The sequence below is a fragment of the Trematomus bernacchii genome, unplaced genomic scaffold, assembly GCF_902827165.1.
Source record: "Trematomus bernacchii unplaced genomic scaffold, fTreBer1.1, whole genome shotgun sequence".
Lineage (NCBI taxonomy): Eukaryota > Metazoa > Chordata > Actinopteri > Perciformes > Nototheniidae > Trematomus > Trematomus bernacchii.
Window position 1 is genome coordinate 2,497,534 of NW_022987620.1, and position 19,908 is coordinate 2,517,441.

General features: G+C 40.5%; 2 protein-coding genes across 5 annotated transcripts in view; both read right to left on the reverse strand.

Annotated features, from left to right (window-relative positions):
• Positions 1–15,946, reverse strand: part of dnah5l (dynein, axonemal, heavy chain 5 like) — a 76,064-nt gene extending 60,118 nt beyond the window's left edge. Inside the window, exons 1-23 of the mRNA XM_034132721.1 lie at positions 15,871–15,946; positions 13,524–13,712; positions 13,376–13,450; positions 13,097–13,171; positions 11,181–11,252; positions 11,000–11,101; positions 10,480–10,648; positions 9,954–10,119; positions 8,963–9,056; positions 8,776–8,874; positions 7,799–7,980; positions 6,913–7,032; positions 6,724–6,829; positions 6,203–6,298; positions 5,900–5,995; positions 5,332–5,505; positions 3,911–4,000; positions 3,672–3,827; positions 2,768–2,907; positions 2,510–2,661; positions 1,906–2,110; positions 1,725–1,812; positions 830–953 (exon numbers count right to left, since the gene is read on the reverse strand). Of these exons, the coding sequence (XP_033988612.1) occupies positions 830–953; positions 1,725–1,812; positions 1,906–2,110; positions 2,510–2,661; positions 2,768–2,907; positions 3,672–3,827; positions 3,911–4,000; positions 5,332–5,505; positions 5,900–5,995; positions 6,203–6,298; positions 6,724–6,829; positions 6,913–7,032; positions 7,799–7,980; positions 8,776–8,874; positions 8,963–9,056; positions 9,954–10,119; positions 10,480–10,648; positions 11,000–11,101; positions 11,181–11,252; positions 13,097–13,171; positions 13,376–13,450; positions 13,524–13,712; positions 15,871–15,915 (2,815 nt within the window). The 5' untranslated portion in view covers positions 15,916–15,946. The remainder of the gene's footprint in view (positions 1–829; positions 954–1,724; positions 1,813–1,905; positions 2,111–2,509; positions 2,662–2,767; positions 2,908–3,671; positions 3,828–3,910; positions 4,001–5,331; positions 5,506–5,899; positions 5,996–6,202; positions 6,299–6,723; positions 6,830–6,912; positions 7,033–7,798; positions 7,981–8,775; positions 8,875–8,962; positions 9,057–9,953; positions 10,120–10,479; positions 10,649–10,999; positions 11,102–11,180; positions 11,253–13,096; positions 13,172–13,375; positions 13,451–13,523; positions 13,713–15,870) is intronic.
• Positions 15,947–17,959: 2,013 nt separating this feature from the next.
• LOC117484256 (NLR family CARD domain-containing protein 3-like) overlaps positions 17,960–19,908 on the reverse strand; it is a 56,466-nt gene continuing 54,517 nt past the window's right edge. For all 4 annotated transcript variants that reach the window (XM_034132725.1, XM_034132724.1, XM_034132722.1 and 1 more), the window contains one exon: positions 17,960–19,269. In XM_034132725.1, coding sequence (XP_033988616.1) covers positions 19,260–19,269 — 10 coding nt within the window. In that variant the 3' untranslated portion in view covers positions 17,960–19,259. The remainder of the gene's footprint in view (positions 19,270–19,908) is intronic.

Here is a 19,908-nt window from a genome sequence, read left to right on the forward strand (position 1 = left end):
CAGGACTGAAAGTGAAGATAACATCGACGGAGGCGATTCATCAGACCACCAGCAAGACATCCCACATCCATGGCCTTACTTGAAGGAGATGTTTGAAGTTGTGGTCGCAAAAAATGATTGGTGGCGAATGCACTATAATCATTTCTGTTTGATATGTTTCGGCCTATATTAAGGAAAAGTAACTCATCTACAATGTTGGTGACAGCAAATTCAGGTACTTTGTTTTTGTTGTTCACGCTGAATACATTCAGAATGGTAGTAATACAAGTTGAAATGAAGCTCCTTTTCACTTATATTAATATGATATTAATATGATGTAAGGTTCAGTTAGCTTTGCACAAAAACAGCCAGTTTACAAGTTACTTTTTATTATGAGTACATTTCAGAGACTGTACTTTTGTACTTTTACTTAAGTAAAAAGTTGAATCAGTACTTCTACTTTTACCAAAGTATTTTTTACAAAGTATCTGTACTTCTACTTAAGTAAAGAGAGTGTGTACTTTTGCCACCTCTGCCGACCAGGAAGCGATATTGTGTTTAAATGCGTCACTTGAACAATTCATTTAAAAAATGTATTCAACTCTTCAAAATATAAAAAACGCAAAGTATGGCTGAATGCTTTGGAATTGCCTCAAATAGGAGATGATACTCATTGAAATGAAAAACAATTGAACATTTAAACTATTATAAAGCAAAAATCTGAAAGGATTTCTCTTCCTTTTTTGTATTTCTTCTCTACGAGTAAAGAGGAAGAAAGATGAAGGAAAAGGGACTCTATCTTAGTGAAGACAAGAATGAGGTAAGGCAGGAAGGAAAGGAGACAGCTGACCTTTGACCAGGGCTTCAGTGTTGCGATGACACAGCTGACCAATCAGGTTGAAGAAACAACACGGAAGACACGACTGACAGCGAGTCTGATGCTTGGAGTCTGGATGGAGACACTGGAACGATCCCTGAGAGGAGAGGAGAGGAGAGGAGAGGAGAGGAGAGGAGAGGAGAGGAGAGGAGAGGAGGGGAGAGGAGAGGGGAGGGGAGGAGAGGAGAGGAGAGGAGAGGAGAGGAGAGGAGAGGAGAGGAGAGGAGAGGAGAGGAGAAGAAACCAAGGAGAGGAAAAGAGGAGATAAGAAGAGGAATAAGGATATGAGAGAAGAACAGGAGAAGGACAATAAATTAGACAAATATAAGGGAAGGAGACAAGGATAGGAGACAATGAGATGAAGGAAACAAAAAGAGGAGACAAACAGAGGAGAGGAGGTGAGGAGGAGAAGGAGGGGGAAGGAAAAGAGGAGGGGACAAGCAAAGAAGAGGAGATGAGGAGGATAAGGAAACAAGGTGAGGAGACAAGAAGAGAAGAGGAGAAGGAAGGGGCGAACACATCATAAGGAGGAGCAGACAATGGAGGGGAAGAAACAAAACATGTAACAGAGCAGAAAAGGAGAGGGGACAAGGAAATAAGATATTACAGGACAAGGAGAAAAAGACGAGGAAACAAGGAGAAGGGAACCAAAAAAGGAAGAAAAAAGAAAAGGAGATAACTATTACATTTATTATTAAAACAATTATTTACATTTTGATTTTTGGCCAAATACTCTTCTGTGTGTGTGTGTGTGTGTGTGTGTGTGTGTGTGTGTGTGTGTGTGTGTGTGTGTGTGTGTGTGTGTGTGTGTGTGTGTGTGTGTGTGTGTGCGTGCGTGCGTGCGTGCGTGCGTGCGTGCGTGTGTTACCTCCAGATTGACAGACTCTGTGGTCTTCATCTTCCCCTTCAGCTCATCGATCAGCTCAAACACATTCCTCTCTACCTGCTGACTCTGCCTGTACACACACACACGATAGGAATTGGATGGATGTTTTACACATTTCAAACCTGGCGCCTACATGACCCACAATGCAGTTCACCAGTATTACCAGCTGAGGGTGGCAGCAGCAGCCTGTGCTGAGCTGTCTGTCTGCAGCAGGAGGTCCTGAGGAGAGACGGGTGAGACAGGCAGCAGCAGCAGAGGGCAGGAGGACATGTCCTGCAGCAGCCGCTCCACCCGACACTCCAACAGGTCTGAGGCCGCTTTAGAGACCTGATCCAGGTCCTTCAGAGCCACATACACGCTCTCTATGACTGGAGACAGATTATTCTGGGTTACAAAATAATATCTCATATGGGGTTTCCATATTTTAGTATCAATTATTAAAGGTAATTATACAATTACTTAAATGTTCAAAGACGCCAAATCATTTTCTCTAAATCGCTCTTAAAGTTTGTATAAATATATGGCTAGTTTAATTCATAACAAAACATCTTATTTTATATTCTTGTATTTCTTCGCAAAAATCTTAATTTGTAAAGTAAATAGTGTCAAAACATTACTTAAGTACACTACATCTTCTTAGCATTATCTTGCAGGTGATATAATATAGGAGAAAATGTGTTTTTTCAAAGCAAAATGTAATGCAGAAAAAAAAGGTTAAATTGTATTTTATTTTCAATAGTACTTCAAAATGTTGTTTTTTTGCTCACATGTGTCCGTATTGAGAGCGCTCCAGGACAGCGTGATGAGTCCCGGGGAGAGAGAGGCCTCCACGCAGCTGATGAAGGGCTGCATCAGAGGGCAGAGGAGAGGCGGGACCCTGGATAACACCGAGCTGTAGTCCTGGAGCAGATCCAGCAGCCTGCACAGAGTCCATCCAGGACAAGAGTCATTTCTATAAACACATTCACTCATTTTTTACTCTTTCCATAACTTCGTATTCTAAAGGATGCAACAGCTGTTCTCACCGCTTGTACAGCGCTTTGACATGTGCTTCTCTGGAGGTCATTTTTTGGACGGCCTTCGGCACGGTAACCCCCAGTTTGGTCATCCACCGGGCTTCCTGCAGCACCTCCAGCACCACCGGGTCCAGGTTCACAAAAAACTCCTAGGAAAACACACAGTTCCCTCACACATAATTCCTGACTTGCCAGGTGAGTGACTTTATATCCAACAACAAAATAAACAAAAAAAGACATGGAGTGTGCCTCAACATTAATTGTTTAGAAAGATTAAACCAGAACATGCAGGTTTGTTCCAGATGAAAACCTTATTCAAAACCTCTAGACATTTGTAACATTCAAAATGAACCAGTATGTATATACATATTTTTAAACATATTTTTATATATATTTGTATTTTGTATTCCTCTGGATTGTGGGAAACGGTATTTCGATCTCTCTGTCTGTACACACAAACTGAAATATTGACAATAAAGTTGACTTTGACTTGACTGACATCAAGCCGCATTTATCAACATAATTATATTTAGTTAGGTCGTGCACTTACATTATGCCAAATAGATTTTAGAGAAATATGTATTTTTGTCAGGAAAGCAGTGCATATTATTTTGTCTCCTGTAATAGTGTTGTCAGAGTTTCTGGCTAGAAGCGGTCTGGAATAAATTGTTATCTCGTTTTAAGACACATTTTTACCATACTCTTTGTTTGGGGATCTTGGTGGTTTTTAACCTGTGAAAAGCTCAGTGTTAAACTCCTACTGAACTATTAACACTGAAGGAACCCTAACCAGGAGAAGCTGAAGACTGCAACTCTCACTATCCCATGCTGCTTTATCATGACAGCTTTACAATGCTTTGAATCAAGAAGCTTCAATAATGTGCATATAAATCCACTTTGAACTAGTCCGCACCTTGCTGCTCTCATGCCTGACCAGCAGGGCGGCGCTCAGGCGGTGCGGGGCGCTCTCTGCAGCCTGACTCCACCCCTGCAGGTGCAGCACCTCGTACTGCAGCAACGCTACGGCCATCTTGTTGTAGCTCCGGATCACTTTAGTTATCTCTGGTCCCTGGCACACAGACAGACAGGCAGGTTGGGTCACAGAGGTCACATTAATAAGTGATATTAATGATGTTAAATATGAGTTTTTACCTTGAGGAAGTCAAGCTTCTTCTTCAGGATCAACATGGGAGCTTCTAACTTCCTGAAGAGCTGTCGACACCACAGGATCCTGCCTGCCACCTGAGAGACAGACAGACAGACGGACGGACAGACAGACAGACAGACAGACAAACAGACAGGCAGGCAGACAGACAGACGGACGGACAGACGGACAGACGGACAGACGGACAGACGGACAGACGGACAGACAGACAAACAGACAGGCAGACAGACAGACGGACGGACAGACGGACAGACGGATAGACGGACAGACGGACAGACAGACGGACAGACAAACAGACAGGCGGACAGACAGACGGACGGACAGACGGACAGACGGACAGACACACAGACGGACGGACAGACGGACGGACGGACGGACAGACAGACAGACAGACAGGCGGACAGACAGACAGACGGATAGACGGACAGACGGACAGACGGACAGACGGATAGACGGACAGACGGACGGACGGACAGACGGACGGACGGACAGACAGACAGACAGGCGGACAGACAGGCGGATGGACGGACGGACAGACAGACAGGCAGACAGACAGACAGGCAGACAGACAGACAGGCAGACAGACAGACAGACAGACAGGCAGACAGACAGACAGGCAGACAGACAGACAGGCAGACAGACAGACAGACAGGCGGACAGACAGGCGGATGGACGGACGGACAGACAGACAGGCAGACAGACAGACAGGCAGACAGACAGACAGACAGACCTATGATGTTAGATAAAATAATGATAATTGAATGAATAGAATTCAATACGATACTTTCCTATGATTCAGGTCTCAAAAAAGTGTTTTTGCTTTTCAGCAGCTCCATTTGCAATATCAACAAGGACAAAAAGACAAGAAACAGACTTTCAACATAACTTTACAATCACTGAGAAAGCTATGTTCAAGACACTTTAACGTACATACGACCTGGGATTGAACGCTGTATTTCATGTGAGGATTGAGTGATGCACAAAAGAGAGTCTAACCTTAGGAAATCATTATATCCTGTTTTTCAGAAAATAAACTAGTTAGATTATCTTTGATGTACATTTGTTGTTGAATTTCTTTGTCATACATGATATTTGACTGAAACAAAACGAGACATTTGTAGAACGGGTCTTCCTCATTTACCAGTTTGTACAACCTTGACTCCTTTCCTCACCTCCTTTTTCTAGCGTCTTAGTTCTGCAAATGTAAGAAAGCAAGGAAAAGACTGGAGGAAAGAGAAGTCGAGGCATTCAATAATATGATAAATCTTTGCTTCGGAGCATCATATTAAATCACTTAAATATGCCAAAAGGTTCATATTGTCAACTATGTAGGCTACACGCAGGGCTATTTTCAGGATATTTTCCATCGTTTTCTGACTGATTTTATAGAACAATGGATCATAAGTACCGGGGGCAGGTTGCGTCCGATGGGGGGGCTTTCTCTCTGTCTCTGGTAGGTCTTCCTCAGCAGCTCCAGCTCTCGGCTGTAGCGCTGCAGCAGCAGCATGTAGTTCTGCTTCAGGTCCAGACCGGCCAACGGACCCGACTCAAACACCTCCAGCAGCGCCAGCATCCGCTCCGCCTGAAACACAGTGTTACTCTGTCTCCCCTCCAAACATCATATTTAATAACCAACTTTCAGCATTGTCCGGACCTATTGGTGAAAATCTGTTCAAATATTATCTTTGTTTATTATTATACCTTTGGGAGAGAAACTCCCTCTGGAGGAAATATGGGGATTTTAGCCTTTGCAGACTATTTCAATGCAAACAGAACCTGTATAACACACTACAGGAAGGGGCAAACCCCACAAAGCAGAATAGGGCCCCTTTAAGGTGTGCTTCTGCAGACTGGAGATCTAACGTTTTTAAATCCTGTTCTGCAGAAGGAATCCTCTCAGATAACAGGAACAATGCCAGCTTTATTAACATTAACTGTTTGAACAGTACAATCAGAGTTGTTTGTGTTGAACTCACAGTGAGAGGCTGATGGCACCAAAAGTCCAGCAGAGACTGAAGAGACTGGAACAAACTGTGAACCTGCAGCTGGAAGTCTGCATAGTCACTGTCAAACTGACATACAGAAACACACACACACACACACACACGAATGTTGAATGTTGCTCAACTCTGGCTGCAACACAACATCACTTGTGCTGGAAAATATTTGAATCGTTCAATATTTTTAGGACTTAAGGAAATGAGTAGTTCATCCCTTCTATTTCTTGCAAAAAGAATATATATTTAATGGATTTAATTTGTATTATAATTTAATTGTACCTCTAGCTTACGGTGGTCCAGCACGTCGTAGGTCTTGGACGTTGTGGTGGAGACGATGCTCTGGTAGCCAACGTAAATCTTCTCAATGCCCTCCACCTGTAACATAATGTCCATATTATCTTTTATATCTGCGTCAACAAACTGTCAGGTTACATCAAATCAAATAAATATTTCCTTATCCGAGCAAAAATAGATAAGTTACCTGCTAAACTTTGAAGCTAAAACGAAATGTGTTTACGTTTTAAAATACTTACGTTGAAAAAAAAGCCACAATATTTCATAGTTTGAAAAAGAAACACAATTTGTGGCATGTAAAGCACAAAAGCTTTAATATAACAGATGTTCTTTATATTTTGTGTTGATCGACTAATTTGTCGTGCTGATGTGTACATATTTATCTTTATGAATTTCTTTTTACTTTTGTGCAATGGCTGTTAACCTGCTGCTGATGTAACAGGAATTTCCCAATTTGCCATCAATGAAGTACATCTATCTCTCAATTTAACAAAAGACTGGGCCACCTTCATGTGTTGCAGAGCAGCCAGGCTCTCCAGTGAAGACGCCATGTCAGCGATCTTCTCCAGACGCCTGCAGAAAGCATCAAACTTCCCGAAGATGTAGTTCTCACTGAAGAGAAGAGGAATACACTGAAGGTAAAATATACTGTTTGTGTTTTAGGGTGAGAGCGTGTGCTTCTGCATGTTGATCACCTGAAGTCAAACTGTCTGCTGTCAGGGTTTTCTCTCAACTTGTCTCTGACCGTCTGGAAGCTTCTCTGGTACTCAGCATTCAGCTTACAGCAGTCTGAGATACGCTGCAGCAGCACTGGCCTGACACACAGACACACAGACAAACAGACACACAATATCATTTATTGATGCAAGTTTGAGTCTCTTTGTAGTCATTTTGTATCTCTTTGTAGTTTTACTTTGTCTCTGTAATGATATTTGTCTTTTCTTTATTTTCCTGGTCATTATGAGTGTCTTTGTAGTTGTTTTGTGTCTCTGTAACTCTTTGTAGACATGAAATGGAAAGTAAAAAATGGGGCAGCTCTTGGTTATCAGTGAGGAATATAACGTAAGACAGGATTCTGATGAGACATGATAACCTGTAGACTGCAGCAATATGCCTATGAAAATAATGTAGAAATTGTAGGCTAAAGCTTACGTTAGAAGTTAAAAAAAATGTAAGCCAGTTAGCTAGCTAACAGTTCTATTAAATAATATGTAAAAAAAGTATCTTTCACACATCTACTGCCGGTCCATCTCATCAGACAGAGTACCTAGAGTAACCTCTACCGCTCCAAGAGTGAGCTGCTCTAAATATCTGAATGGAACATTCCAACATAACCCGAGTTCACTGACATAGAAGCCATTGAAAAAAATCCAGACTATTTAATTAAAATATTGATATTCTAATAAAAGAGAAAAAGCACAAAATCATCTAAAAATAGGTGTGTCCAGTCTAATTCACTGGTATCCTGCTGGGACCAGTCTATTAACTGGTATCCTGCTGGGACCAGTCTATTCACTGGTATCCTGCTGGGACCAGTCTATTCACTGGTATCCTGTCTGACAGTGGTGTAGTCCTCTGTACCTGCTGAGGTCCCAGATGCGGGCCACGCCCTGCGACAGGAAGCTCCTGCAGGTGGTGATCATCTGGTTAGTGACCTTGAGCAGCAGAGAGGTCATCCTCTCTGAGGTGTTGTAGTACTGGGAGATAGTGTGGATCATCCTGATGCTGCTCATCAGACGGGGGATGTGCTCCAGCAACCGGGTCTGTCAGAGCCACAGAGAGAGAGAAGGAAGGTGAAGAGATCAACATTCCATACCAGCTGTTTGCCTGAAGCAACATCATTCTTTACATGGCTTTTTCTTGAACAAAACTGACACAAAATTTGGAAGAAAATAAAGAAAGCCATTTAAATGCAATTTATTTTTGGTTAAGTACTCTTCGGTTAAGAATAGTTCTGCAGGAATTCCATGTTTTGTAAGTACTTACAATACATGGAGTGTGTGTGTGTGTGTGTGTGTGTGTGTGTGTGTGTGTGTGTGTGTGTGTGTGTGTGTGTGTGTGTGTGTGTGTGTGTGTGTGTGTGTGTGTGTGTGTGTGTGTGTGTGTGTGTGTGTGTGTGTGTGTGTGTGTGTGTGTGTGTGTAGAAATAGGCCCCTTGAAGGATATTTACAAGTTTTATTTAGTAGGATATTCTTCAAATAAGGAAACCAGTTTTATGATTTTTGAAGTAAAACGTCAGACAGTATAATGATTAAGAAAATATAAATATGTTCATACACATAAATACATATTCTCACATATAAATCGTTTTGTATTCCACACATTATGGCGGGTAATGTAAACATGACGCTTACATTAACCACAATGGAACTATTCTTCTGAGAGTTGTTTTTATTTATTTTTTATGTTCTTGTGTTTTTTTTTCTTTTGAATAAAGAATTATCAAATATATTTGATATTCTTTGTTTCCTATGTTCTTGAAAGCTGAATCTAACATTTGTGAAAGAGATTATCATTATCAACGGGTCACAAAGCAGTGGACATAAAAAGTGTTTTACCGGAGTGCATTTCCCCAGCGGCCCGAAGAACTTGTCCAGCGTGTAGAGGAACTTCACGTTGTCTTTAGCCTCGTTAGCCACGACGGTGATGTCCCCATCCTGACACAAGCAATAAGTCATCATATTAGCAACATCAAGCTAACTGCTGTGACAAAACATTTTCATTTTATTATTTTCAGAAGCTAACCAGCTCTCTCCAGGTGCGTAGAGTTCGGGACTTGGTGACCTGCAAAACTCCCAGAGTCCTTTTCACCTCAGGACGCTTCACCTCCTCCATCAGACTGACACACACACACAGAAACACACACATATTGTAACCACACAACACTTCAAGTGTTAACGAAAAAAGGTTACTTCATGAGTGAAATTATATTTACCTAAATGATATCAGACTATTTTTAATAATGATACAATGGATTAGTTTATATATTGACATTTTTAATTTAACTCAGTGAAATTAGATTATTTAAAAAAATTGTTTAAAGATCAGATAGTGAACTACATTTGCAAGGCTTCTTGGAAATAACAAGTAAGATAAATAAATAACATTGCTTTTAGGCAGCCATTTTTTGTTAACTGAAAATGGTGTGGTTCTATACATTTTACAAGATGCAAATATCATGAAGATCCCTATTCAAAGCATAAATCTATACAATTCTAAAGTACATTTTCATTTTCATTTTTTTATTAATTGTATTTCAGTCAGCGAGGCAGAGGCAGAGGCAGAGGCAGGCAGTCAGCGAGGCAGAGGCAGGCAGATCTGGCAGCTTAAATAGAGAGGCATGTTTAGGAGAATGCGTTGGCTGGTTGTAAGAGGGACGAGGTGTGTCACGTGTTAATGTATCATTGGTGCTCGAGTTGACTGCCTGAACTAGCTCGCAGGCTTCGCCCCACTCTACTAAAATATATACTTTGGTTTGAAATTACTTTTCTTTCTTCAAAAGGATAATTAATTTATGTTTTAAAACTAATTATATATATTATTTATTTATTTTTATTTGAAATGATTTAGTTGTGTGTCTAAGTTAAGGGAGATCATCAATAATCCTCTTCGGCTTTTGGCCCCCCTTTGCATATTTTGTTTTCATTCATAACATCTTTTGTGAATGTATTTTCCTGTGCTAATATTAATCAATCAAACAGCACAGATAAATAAATCATTAGCAGAGTGCTCCTACCTGTTGAAGGTGACCATGCGCCTCTTCCAGTGCTCCAGCTCAGCTGACGGTCCCACATCGTCCGCCTCCTTCCTCATCTGCTTGCTCTCCGTCAGCACCTGCTTGATCTGATTGGTCCACACGGAGACCACGCCCTCCAGGTGCTCCACCAGCTCGCTGTTATTGGCTGAGGGCAGAGGCACAAGGAGAGGAAGATTTTGGTGCAAGATCATAATGAATCATTCCTCAAATACAAACCACACGTCTGCATTTTAAAATTCCCCTTGATGACATTTGCGCACGACATTTGCTGTAAAGTATATAGTAGCAACGTTAATAAGCTCTCCGGTCAGCCTCTGCCAGTGTTTAGAAAATGTTTCTGGGTCTCATGGTATTTTGTCCCTAATTATTAAGTTCCATATTCTGATTGTTTTACTGTAATAAGGTTAGTTTTATTTGAAATGATTTTATTTGTGTATCTTTATCTAAAATGGGGAAGAACCATGATTAGAACTCAGAATATGTATTCCCACCGCTGACCCCCTACCTGCGGCTGTGTAGTCTGCGGGGCAGCTCAGCTGGTGGATGGCCTCAGGAAGGTCTACCTGCTGCAGCTGGAACTTTCTCTCGATGTTGACTCTGGCCGAGCTCAGATTACAGATGAACTGATCCACTGAGGACAGGAAGGACTGGACGTCTGGACAGGAAGTGCCGTCCTGCACCGAGCCCCACGTCAGCACACAGAATGAAGAGCCAGCCGTGAAAATACACGGGGAGGAAAGGTCCAAACATCAGAGGAAGAGAAGGAGCTAGTAATGCTATTTCAATGTTTTGTTTATAGTGCAGTATAAAAATGTGAGTGGCAAACATGAAAACAACCAAATGAAACTTACAAAAAATCAATAGAACCACATTCAGATACAAAGAAGTGCAACACAAGAAGAGGAAAGAAAGTAGGGGGGAAAAGTAGAGCTCTGATATGCTCGGATTAGGAAGTAGGTTTAAATTGAAGACAAATTAAAGTACCTGTAGTAAATGTACTTAGTTACTTTCAGCCTAGTGTTTACCTGCTGTGAGCGCAGGGCCGGCAGCATGATGTGAGCCAGCAGAGTCTCCACACTGCTCAGGAGGCTGCTGTCTCCGCAGGCCAACATCCCAAAGTTCACCTCCTGAAAACACATCAGGTGCAACATTACACTGGATTATAGCTCTCACGGTAATATAAAACATGTACAAAAAGCTACAGACCTGTTGCACGTTAGCCGCTGTTATGGCCTTGTCAGTGGTTCTCAGGAAGAACAGACACTTCCCCAGTAAACGCTGAAAATAAAAAAGGGAGGGACATTGTGTTTCATATTAAAGATATCCTTTTATGTTTTGGTTTCTTTTCCTTTCCTGTAGTGTGTTGTATAGGTTTTATTACATGGAAATGGTCTGCAAAGGCTCAAATCCACACATTGTATGTGATAGGCTAAGGGGCAGGACATCTCTAAGCGGTTGACCAATCACAACAGAGCTAGCCAGCTAACCAATCAGAGCAGACTGGGCTCTGGTTTCAGACAGAGGGTGAAAAGAGGTGCTGCAGTACAGGCAGTATGAGAACAATAAAGAGCTTTTTGAACATTAAAGCATGCAGACATGTCACAGTAGAGGCACATGAACGTGAAAATGAGCATAAGAGGGCGCCAGAGGTGGGAAGTAGTGAATAAAGTAGCTTTATGTTCAGAAATCTGTTTTTCTCCTTGCACACTGTTTGGCTGCCAACAAAAAACAGCGGATATTTTTGGTTAAATGTTCAATGTAATTGGATTATTACCCTCATATCATTGACTAGCTGGAACCAAAGGGTTAGGCTTGATTAGGATTATGTCTAAATGATTTCTTTTATTAAAACAAACATTAAAACAGTAGTATGAACACTACATGTGGTTCAGAAACTGTTAAACATGTCATATTTTTGTTCTGGGAATTTGCTCTAATTGAGGATACATGATATCACCAGTTTGAGATGTAGACACACATTTTACCCAACAGCAAACTGGTTTTAGACTTTTAACATAAAATGCCAACAAGGCCCTTTTTTCTGAATGCCAGGTGGAAAAAACAATTACCGACTTTTAGATTAGCTACATTTTTACAAATGTATTGTAATTACAGTTTTAAAATGCTAATAGTTTTAAAACTATAAAAACGAAATTAATAGTTTATCAGCTCTGTTTGAAAGCATTTAGCTTTTTTCCTTACTGTGAAGTGTAGTGCATGCTGAAGGAGTTCCACCAAACAAATCAGCAAACAGGATTTGCTGCCATAGCAACTGAACACAGACTGAAGCGGGGCAGGTATTATCTCTGAGGCTGGACAAAGGACAACATTCAGCAGGCGGAGCAGCATTGTGCTGAGCTCGGACTGAAACTAAATATATATTGACAACTGCTCACGCACCTGCATTCATTAAAGGGGACCTATCATGCAAAATGCACTTTTGTACGTCTTTTATACATGAATATCTGTCCCCGGTGTTCCAGGGAACTCACCAAGTGTCAGAAAACACAACCCTCTCTATTTTCCTCCATACCCAAATCTCTAAAAAAGGGGCTGCAACGGATCTGATAAAAACTGATCCAGATTTGAACACTGTCCTGACGTCAGGACAGTGGCGCTACGGCTATTGGGCCAACTCCACCAATCAGGAGGAGACAGCCACGGCCATTGCCGTTCGAAAGCGCTGGAGACGCTGTAGTACATATGCCAGGCCTGTAGATGGTGCTGTTCTCACAGAATCAGCCCTTGCAAAAACAGAGCTAACATTTTTCAAATTGAGCAAAATGAGGCATGGCTAAAATGCATGATCTGTTTGGTATTTTGAAAAAAAAAAAGTATAAATATGCCTTATATAGGTATGGTCCTACACTATATTATTCAAATATAGCATGATAGGTCCACTTTAAGTTACATCTTTCACTGCACTGGCTGCAGTTATGAACCAAATCAAACCCCCATCATGTGTGAAGGTATGGCTGATGACGTGAATTTATTCAGGAATCAAGGAACAATGACCCCACTCACATTTGTGTTCTGTTGTCTGTTAAATATAGAAAACTGCAAAAAACCTCTGGGACATTCTTTCTGGTAAGTTACATGTTTCAACTCTAACTCATGCCTACCTCTGAGCATCCTGTGGTGAGGAAGAGTTTCCTCTGATCTGTAGCGGAGTTTGTTACTTCCACAGAGGACAGATCCTTGAATGAAAGATGGGAAATAAATTATGATAAGAAAGAGAGAGGATGATAAAAAGTAAGAACAGATAAAGGTCAAACTGCACACAAAAGTCATGTCATGTTTGCAGGTCTCCCTTGAAAAAGAGATCTATGATCTCAATGGGACCAATCTGGTTAAATAAAGGTTTGAAATTAAATGAATGTAAATTCAAATATATATTTGACCTGCTTCACATCCTGATAGAAGAACATCAGCTTCTTGGATCCGTTTGCAGCAAAGAAATCATCCACCAGACTGAACTGAAAGAATACATTATAAATATGACATTTCTGAGTAAAATACTACAGTTTCAGAGCGAGGCGGCGATGCTACCTTGTCGTCAGAGATGAGGGCGTCCTCCACCTCGGCCCCCCCGAGCGTCCCTGCGTCCTCCAGCCTGCTGATCAGGTATCTGTGTCGGGGATCCAGCGCTGCCCGCCGCTCCTCCTTCAGCGCTCTCTGCTGCGTCGCCATCTCTCTCCGCTCCTCACTGGATAACAGCAGCGGCCTTCTGCCGGAAAACTGCAAACAAATGTCACAATTAAATTCAGTAAATTCAGAAATAAAAAATATAAGGTAAGAAATGCAGTCTGATATCATTGCAACACATTCTTCCTCTATTTTAAAGGACACCTATCATGCTATATTTAAATTATATATTGTAGGGCCATACCTATATAAGGTATATTTATACATTTCTGTTTTCAAAATACCAAACAGATCATGCATTTTAGCCATGCCTCATTTCGCTCTATGTGCTGTTCTCCAGCCCTGTTTTTGCAGGGGGCTGATTCTGTGAGCTGCAGCTGACCACGCCCCCCTGCAGGAGAGGGGAGCCGCTCTGATCAAGTCAGAAGAGGGGGAGAAAAATAGATCTCCGTCCTCCGTGTTTTATTATATTATGATATAGAGTCGTTATTCATTTGTTTTAAAGCTCAATAAATAACAAAGAAGACCTTTGACCGGCACTTTTCTAATTTTGTTCGGAAGATTTAAACTTTAACGGACATCTTGACCGGCGAAAGAAAACCTAACTGAAACTCTGCCGCACGGTCCCCTCGTTCCTTGGAAGAGGCGGAGAGGTGGGTGTTTGTCATCTGCTGGTGGACTAACCGGAGAGAATTACAGTGCTTGCCTCGACGGGGAGGGATTGCATTGAATTAAAGCAGCGGGAGCAAACGCTTGCCTCGGGGAGGGAGAAAAAGAGCCACAGCGGAGAATAAACAGAAGGGGAACCATGGCAACCATGCGCGGGAAGTCTTCTTCGCTGCTCTTGTGGCAGACTACAGCGCCACTTACAGGCCTGGCATATGTACTACAGCGTCTCCAGCGCTTTCGAGCGGCAATGGCCGGCCGTGGCCCAACCCCACATTCCCCTGATAGGTGGAGAGTTGGCCCAATAGCCGTAGCGCCACCGTCCTGACGTCAGGACAGTGTTCAAATCTGGATCAGTTTTTATCAGTTCCGTTGCAGCCCCTTTTTTAGAGATTTGGGTATGGAGGAAAATAGAGAGGGTTGTGTTTTCTGACACTTGGTGAGTTCCCTGGAACACCGGTGACACATATTCATGTATAAAAGACGTGCAAAAGTGCATTTTGCATGATAGGTCCCCTTTAACTTCCCATCTACATGTCCCATAATGCAACTCCACACCTAACGCATTTGAAGTAGATTTGGATAGGTTATGTTTTTAGCAGATAATGTATCGAGCAGCAACTCCCTCAACATATTATTGATTCAGACTTGTAAATCTTTAGCCGCAACCTGTCTAAAGGACGCCGTCGAGGCACAGTTCTTAACCGTTTAAGTTACCGTTGTAGTGCCGAGAGAAGGGAGTCGGAGGCGGTGCAATGAAGGTACAAAGCTGGCTTTATTGAGCAGCAGAAATGCACATGTTGTCGGGTCGCAGCCCGGGAAGAGAAGAGAAAGCGAAAGGGAGGGCACGCAGTAAGTACCAACAACATATATGTCCGTGTGGAAACAGTACCCCCAACCTGTAGTTCCATGAGTGAATTATGTAACCTAGTTAATTAGTGATCACTACACCGTTAAAGTTATACAAGCCTATACATAGAAAGAAAGAAAGACCAACTTGCTTATTTTGTTAAGTAAATGCACATAGCACAATATCAACACACTGCCAGAGACCAAGCAAGTCATCCAAATGTGAGTAAAGCAAATGTGATTGAAGGAAAACATGTTAGAATTGTCTGTTTAAGGCATCCAAGTAGTTTGATAGAAAGCAAAGGAAGGCAGCCGCGACACACAGTTAGTTAAAATACTTGCATTTTTTTCTGACAGGCGGTTAAGTAACGACTTTTACGTAAACTTACATTCAAAATATGTTCGGGCCTACATGTCCTTTCAATATACTGTACATCCATGGCCTACACTTTTAGAATAATAACGATGATTTCTCCTGGGAGGGATATAATCCTGGATTCTTGACGCTGGGTCTCCTTTTAGTCTAATGCAGATTTGAGTTCGATTTTGCTAATGGAAGATGCAAAAAATATTTTAAGATTATTATTTATTATAAGTTATTATAATTTAATTTCACTACAAAGTGAAATAAAAAAAATAAAAATTCCTTTCTTAAAATCTTGCATTTACAGTAGTTCTAGTTAAATCACAGCAGCTCCCTCTGCAGACATTAAAGCTTTAAACCACTTTGACTCACAGAGCTGCTGCTGCTGGGGGAGGGGGCAGCAGGCGGAGACATCATGTGATTATTGGCTCTCAGGTTCTGGCCTCCGATTCGCTGATGTTCTCTGCCAGCCACATCTGAAAAATAAATCACATTCACACAATTTTTGTTCTCGTTTTTTGTATTCATTTACTTTAACCATACAATGAATTTAAACAGCAACAATGAACAGCAGCCCATTAAATGGTATAAACTTGTTTTAGTTAAATGTAACTAAATGTACCTGCATAAGAACAGAGACAAGCAAAACCTAAATTATGTAAGGGCATTAAATCATGAGTGATACATTATTACTTAAAACCACAGTTAGATTTAGCTTTGGTGTCTAATGTTGCACAAAGTAAGAGGAACAAATAGTCAAATGTAAACTTAAAATTAAAAAACCATCTGAAATAAAACTGTAGGAGCTGTGCAGTTCTGAGATGGTAGTATTGTGAAATACTAATACTAGAGTAGTAGCTGTAATAATAGTTACCAATTGCAGTAATATTTGGAATAAAACCTGCAAAAATACACTAGTAACAATAAGTCTCCATCAGCAATATAACTTTTTTTAACTGAATCATAGTTTGGAATTTGAAAGTTAAGTAGCAAGTACATTTTTATTATTATTATAGAAAAGCAGAAGTATGTGTAGGTTTGGAATTCACATTTGTTTTAAAGCCCACTTTGTCAATGTTTTCAGTTAATGAATCAGTGTGATCTGTACCTCTGTGGAGGTGCAGCAGAGGTTTGGGCTTCATCAGGGCTCCGTCTGCTCCTCCTTCCTTCAAGGCTTCCTCAACCTCCTCCTCTCTCAGGACTCCCTGCCCTCCTGCCTGGAGCTCTATGTCCGGGGAAGGAGCGCCGCTGTTCAGCCCGGGTTCAGAGCTGCTGCCTGGGGGTACAACAGGAGACTGCTCCCTCTCAGGGTCTGGGTCTGCCATCTGAGAGGAATTACATATATTCACACATTATGATTATCTGGCAGCATTTATGGCATTATTAATGAATATAATATATTATGCCATATAAATGGGATTCTGGATTGGGATCCCCCAAAAAAAAACCTGTGTCCTGAAACTAATATCCTTAATTTTGTATGAATACTTTTCAAAGTAGGATAGTCAGAAGGAAAGATGATAATTTGCTAAATGAATATGCAAATGAATTTAATCATAGGACTAAGGCATTGTGAAAATGACACATTATTAACAATAAATGACTAGAATTGTGCAGAAAATTATAAAATGAAGTCACATTATCAGGAGGAGCAGAGAAACATGTCATGACACATTATTACACTTTGGAATAATTGCATAAAAATATGTAATAAAATATTTTCATAACCATCACAATTTTTGTAAAATTGTTTTATAAAACATTTTTGATAACACATAAACAAATGTCTAAAACCCAACTTAAACTCAAACATACCCAGAGAAACATGTACAAATATTATCATCTGTATTAACAATGTAAGGTTATAACAAACAAGCTATTTGCATTTATCAGATTCACTGTGTAAAAAGTCCCAATATTGACAGAAATAATAAGACAAAATAATTATTTAAAAACGATATACAGTGCAAAACAATTACGAACCTTCAATCAATGTGGTTTGGACTAAAATCTAGAAATGCCAACATCTCAATAAAACATTTTTTTGAAGCATTTTTAAATGTTCACCCCATTTCACATTTAAAAAAAAGCAGAGCGGCCCACGTGCCCTTGAGCCACAAAGTGAACTTATAATGTTGACTGACCTGAGAGCCCCTCTGAACAGTCAAAGTCACTGCTGCAAACCAGAGAATAAACTGTGAAAAAAAAGTCAGAGCCAGAGACCGAGCTGCAGAGAATTGGGAAAGTAAATTAAAACCGGCTCAGCAAAGCTACAGTTTGGCTGTTGCCTTGGTGACACAGGCAGGGAGGTGTGTGTGTGGTGTGTGTGTGTGTGTGTGTGTGTGTGTGTGTGTGTGTGTGTGTGTGTGTGTGTGTGTGTGTGTGTGTGTGTGTGTGTGTGTGTGTGTTAGTGACTCAGTAACTAAAACACAACAAAGCTGAAACCAGGAGACTGTGTGTGTTAACCAATGCAAACAGGCTGTGACCCAACATTGCTTATATTATACATTTATGAAAAATAATAGATAACGTTAACAAGTACGTGAATGACACAACATTTTGGGGAGAGCATATCATATTTGCAACAGTAAAACAACATAAAACAAATAAAGTCACAATTTAGTAAGACATCTTTTCCTGTTCCTACGTAATGAACTGATCAATGCAATGGAACATTTCTAAGAGAGAAAGATAATAAAAACAATATTTGAATACAGAACATTTCTGAAGTTATAGTATCCATATCAGGTCATAAGGCTTGTGGCCATAAGAATAAAATATGTTCCAATTGAAATAACATAAAACGATAATAGTACAATTGTTAGAAACCAGAAATAGTTTGAGGTTTGAGAAATGACACTCATTCATACATGAAGGTTGAACTGTAGAGAGAGATTCAAGACATTCAGATGACGGCTACACCCCATCGTTTGGTTGTAGGCCCAAATTCCTCAATTATCTCCACAAAACTTCATGCAAATTACTACCAAACATGACAGACATTTTTTAGTTGCTAGATATCATGTTTTTTCAAATAGTGTTCAGATTGGTCAAACAATACAGTAGGTCCGCAGTGACATTCACTGTCTTACTATACTAAGTACTGCAAGCACAACATTCTTTAGTGATCAAACTACAACGTATCTAAGAATATAAACAAAATCAGCAATTAATTGATTAATTTCAAAACTTTATCAACATTTTGAAAAGACAGACATATCAGTTATATAATGGCATCACATGTGGATTCAGAGATCCAGGGTTTGTTACCCCAATGGGCTCCTCTGATTATTGAACCAATTTCACCAAAATCTATAACAATACACCTGAGAAAAGCAGGATGCATGGAGGTTCCCGGTAATTGTTTACCACCATCAGTAGACTATAACCTTATATTTTAAGGTTCATTAAATGTATACAAACATTCAAACAATTTAGGCTACACACGTCACTTTCCATCGACATTATGGATGTACAAAGAGTACTTTTTTATCATTGCAGGTTTCTGAAATAATGTATGGTTTATGTGAGAGTAAACCTAAAATGTATGCACAAAATCACAAAATCATCTTTTCATTATGTATTTTTTGGGAAGGGAGATCCGATCACATCTGGTCAAAGACTTATTCTAATGCCGGGCGCGAGGTGTCCACTTGTATCCTTGCTCAGTCAGAGCTGAAGATGCTTCAATCTCTGTGGATCATCAGGAGAGCCGTTCCTCTCAGGCTTCACCCTTTCTCATCGCTCACTCCTCAGTGAGATTACTTCCATCTGGTAAGAGAAGAAGAGATAAATCAGTGTTTATCGACTCCCTTCATCAGCTCTCATGTTAATGTATCAACCCTCACATACCTGCAGAGACTTAAGACTGAAGTTGTAACGGAAATACACTGTACCGAATGCATAATTAATGCAGAAACAGATAAATATTCACGGCTCTCTTTAAGGATGGATTTACTGCTGTTAAGCTGTCCAAAGCAGAAGCAAGAAGAAGAGAAGAACATCTGCTGTGTGATATCACTTTCATCACTCATCTTTGTATTAATGGCAACCGGAATATAGGACATTGGAACACTTGAACTGAATTACCATTACAGGAATGGAGTGTAAGTGAGTCGCTTAGGATAAAAGCATCAGCTAAATAACATGAAAGGTAATGTCAAAATTATTTGGGCAAAAGAAATTAAACAAGCACAAACATTTTTAACGCCTTCTCTTAAAGATGAAAAGTAACACTTTTTCTTAGACTACAGCAAAAGGGGTTTGTTGTTCTGTACAAAGTCCAAACATTTGTTAAATGTAATTATAGTTATTTAAATTAGAACAATGCTGTGTCTCAAATCGCATACTTATATGAACTGTTTTGAGTACAGTGCAAAGTATGGAGAAAGGCAGTGCACTCTGAGTAAC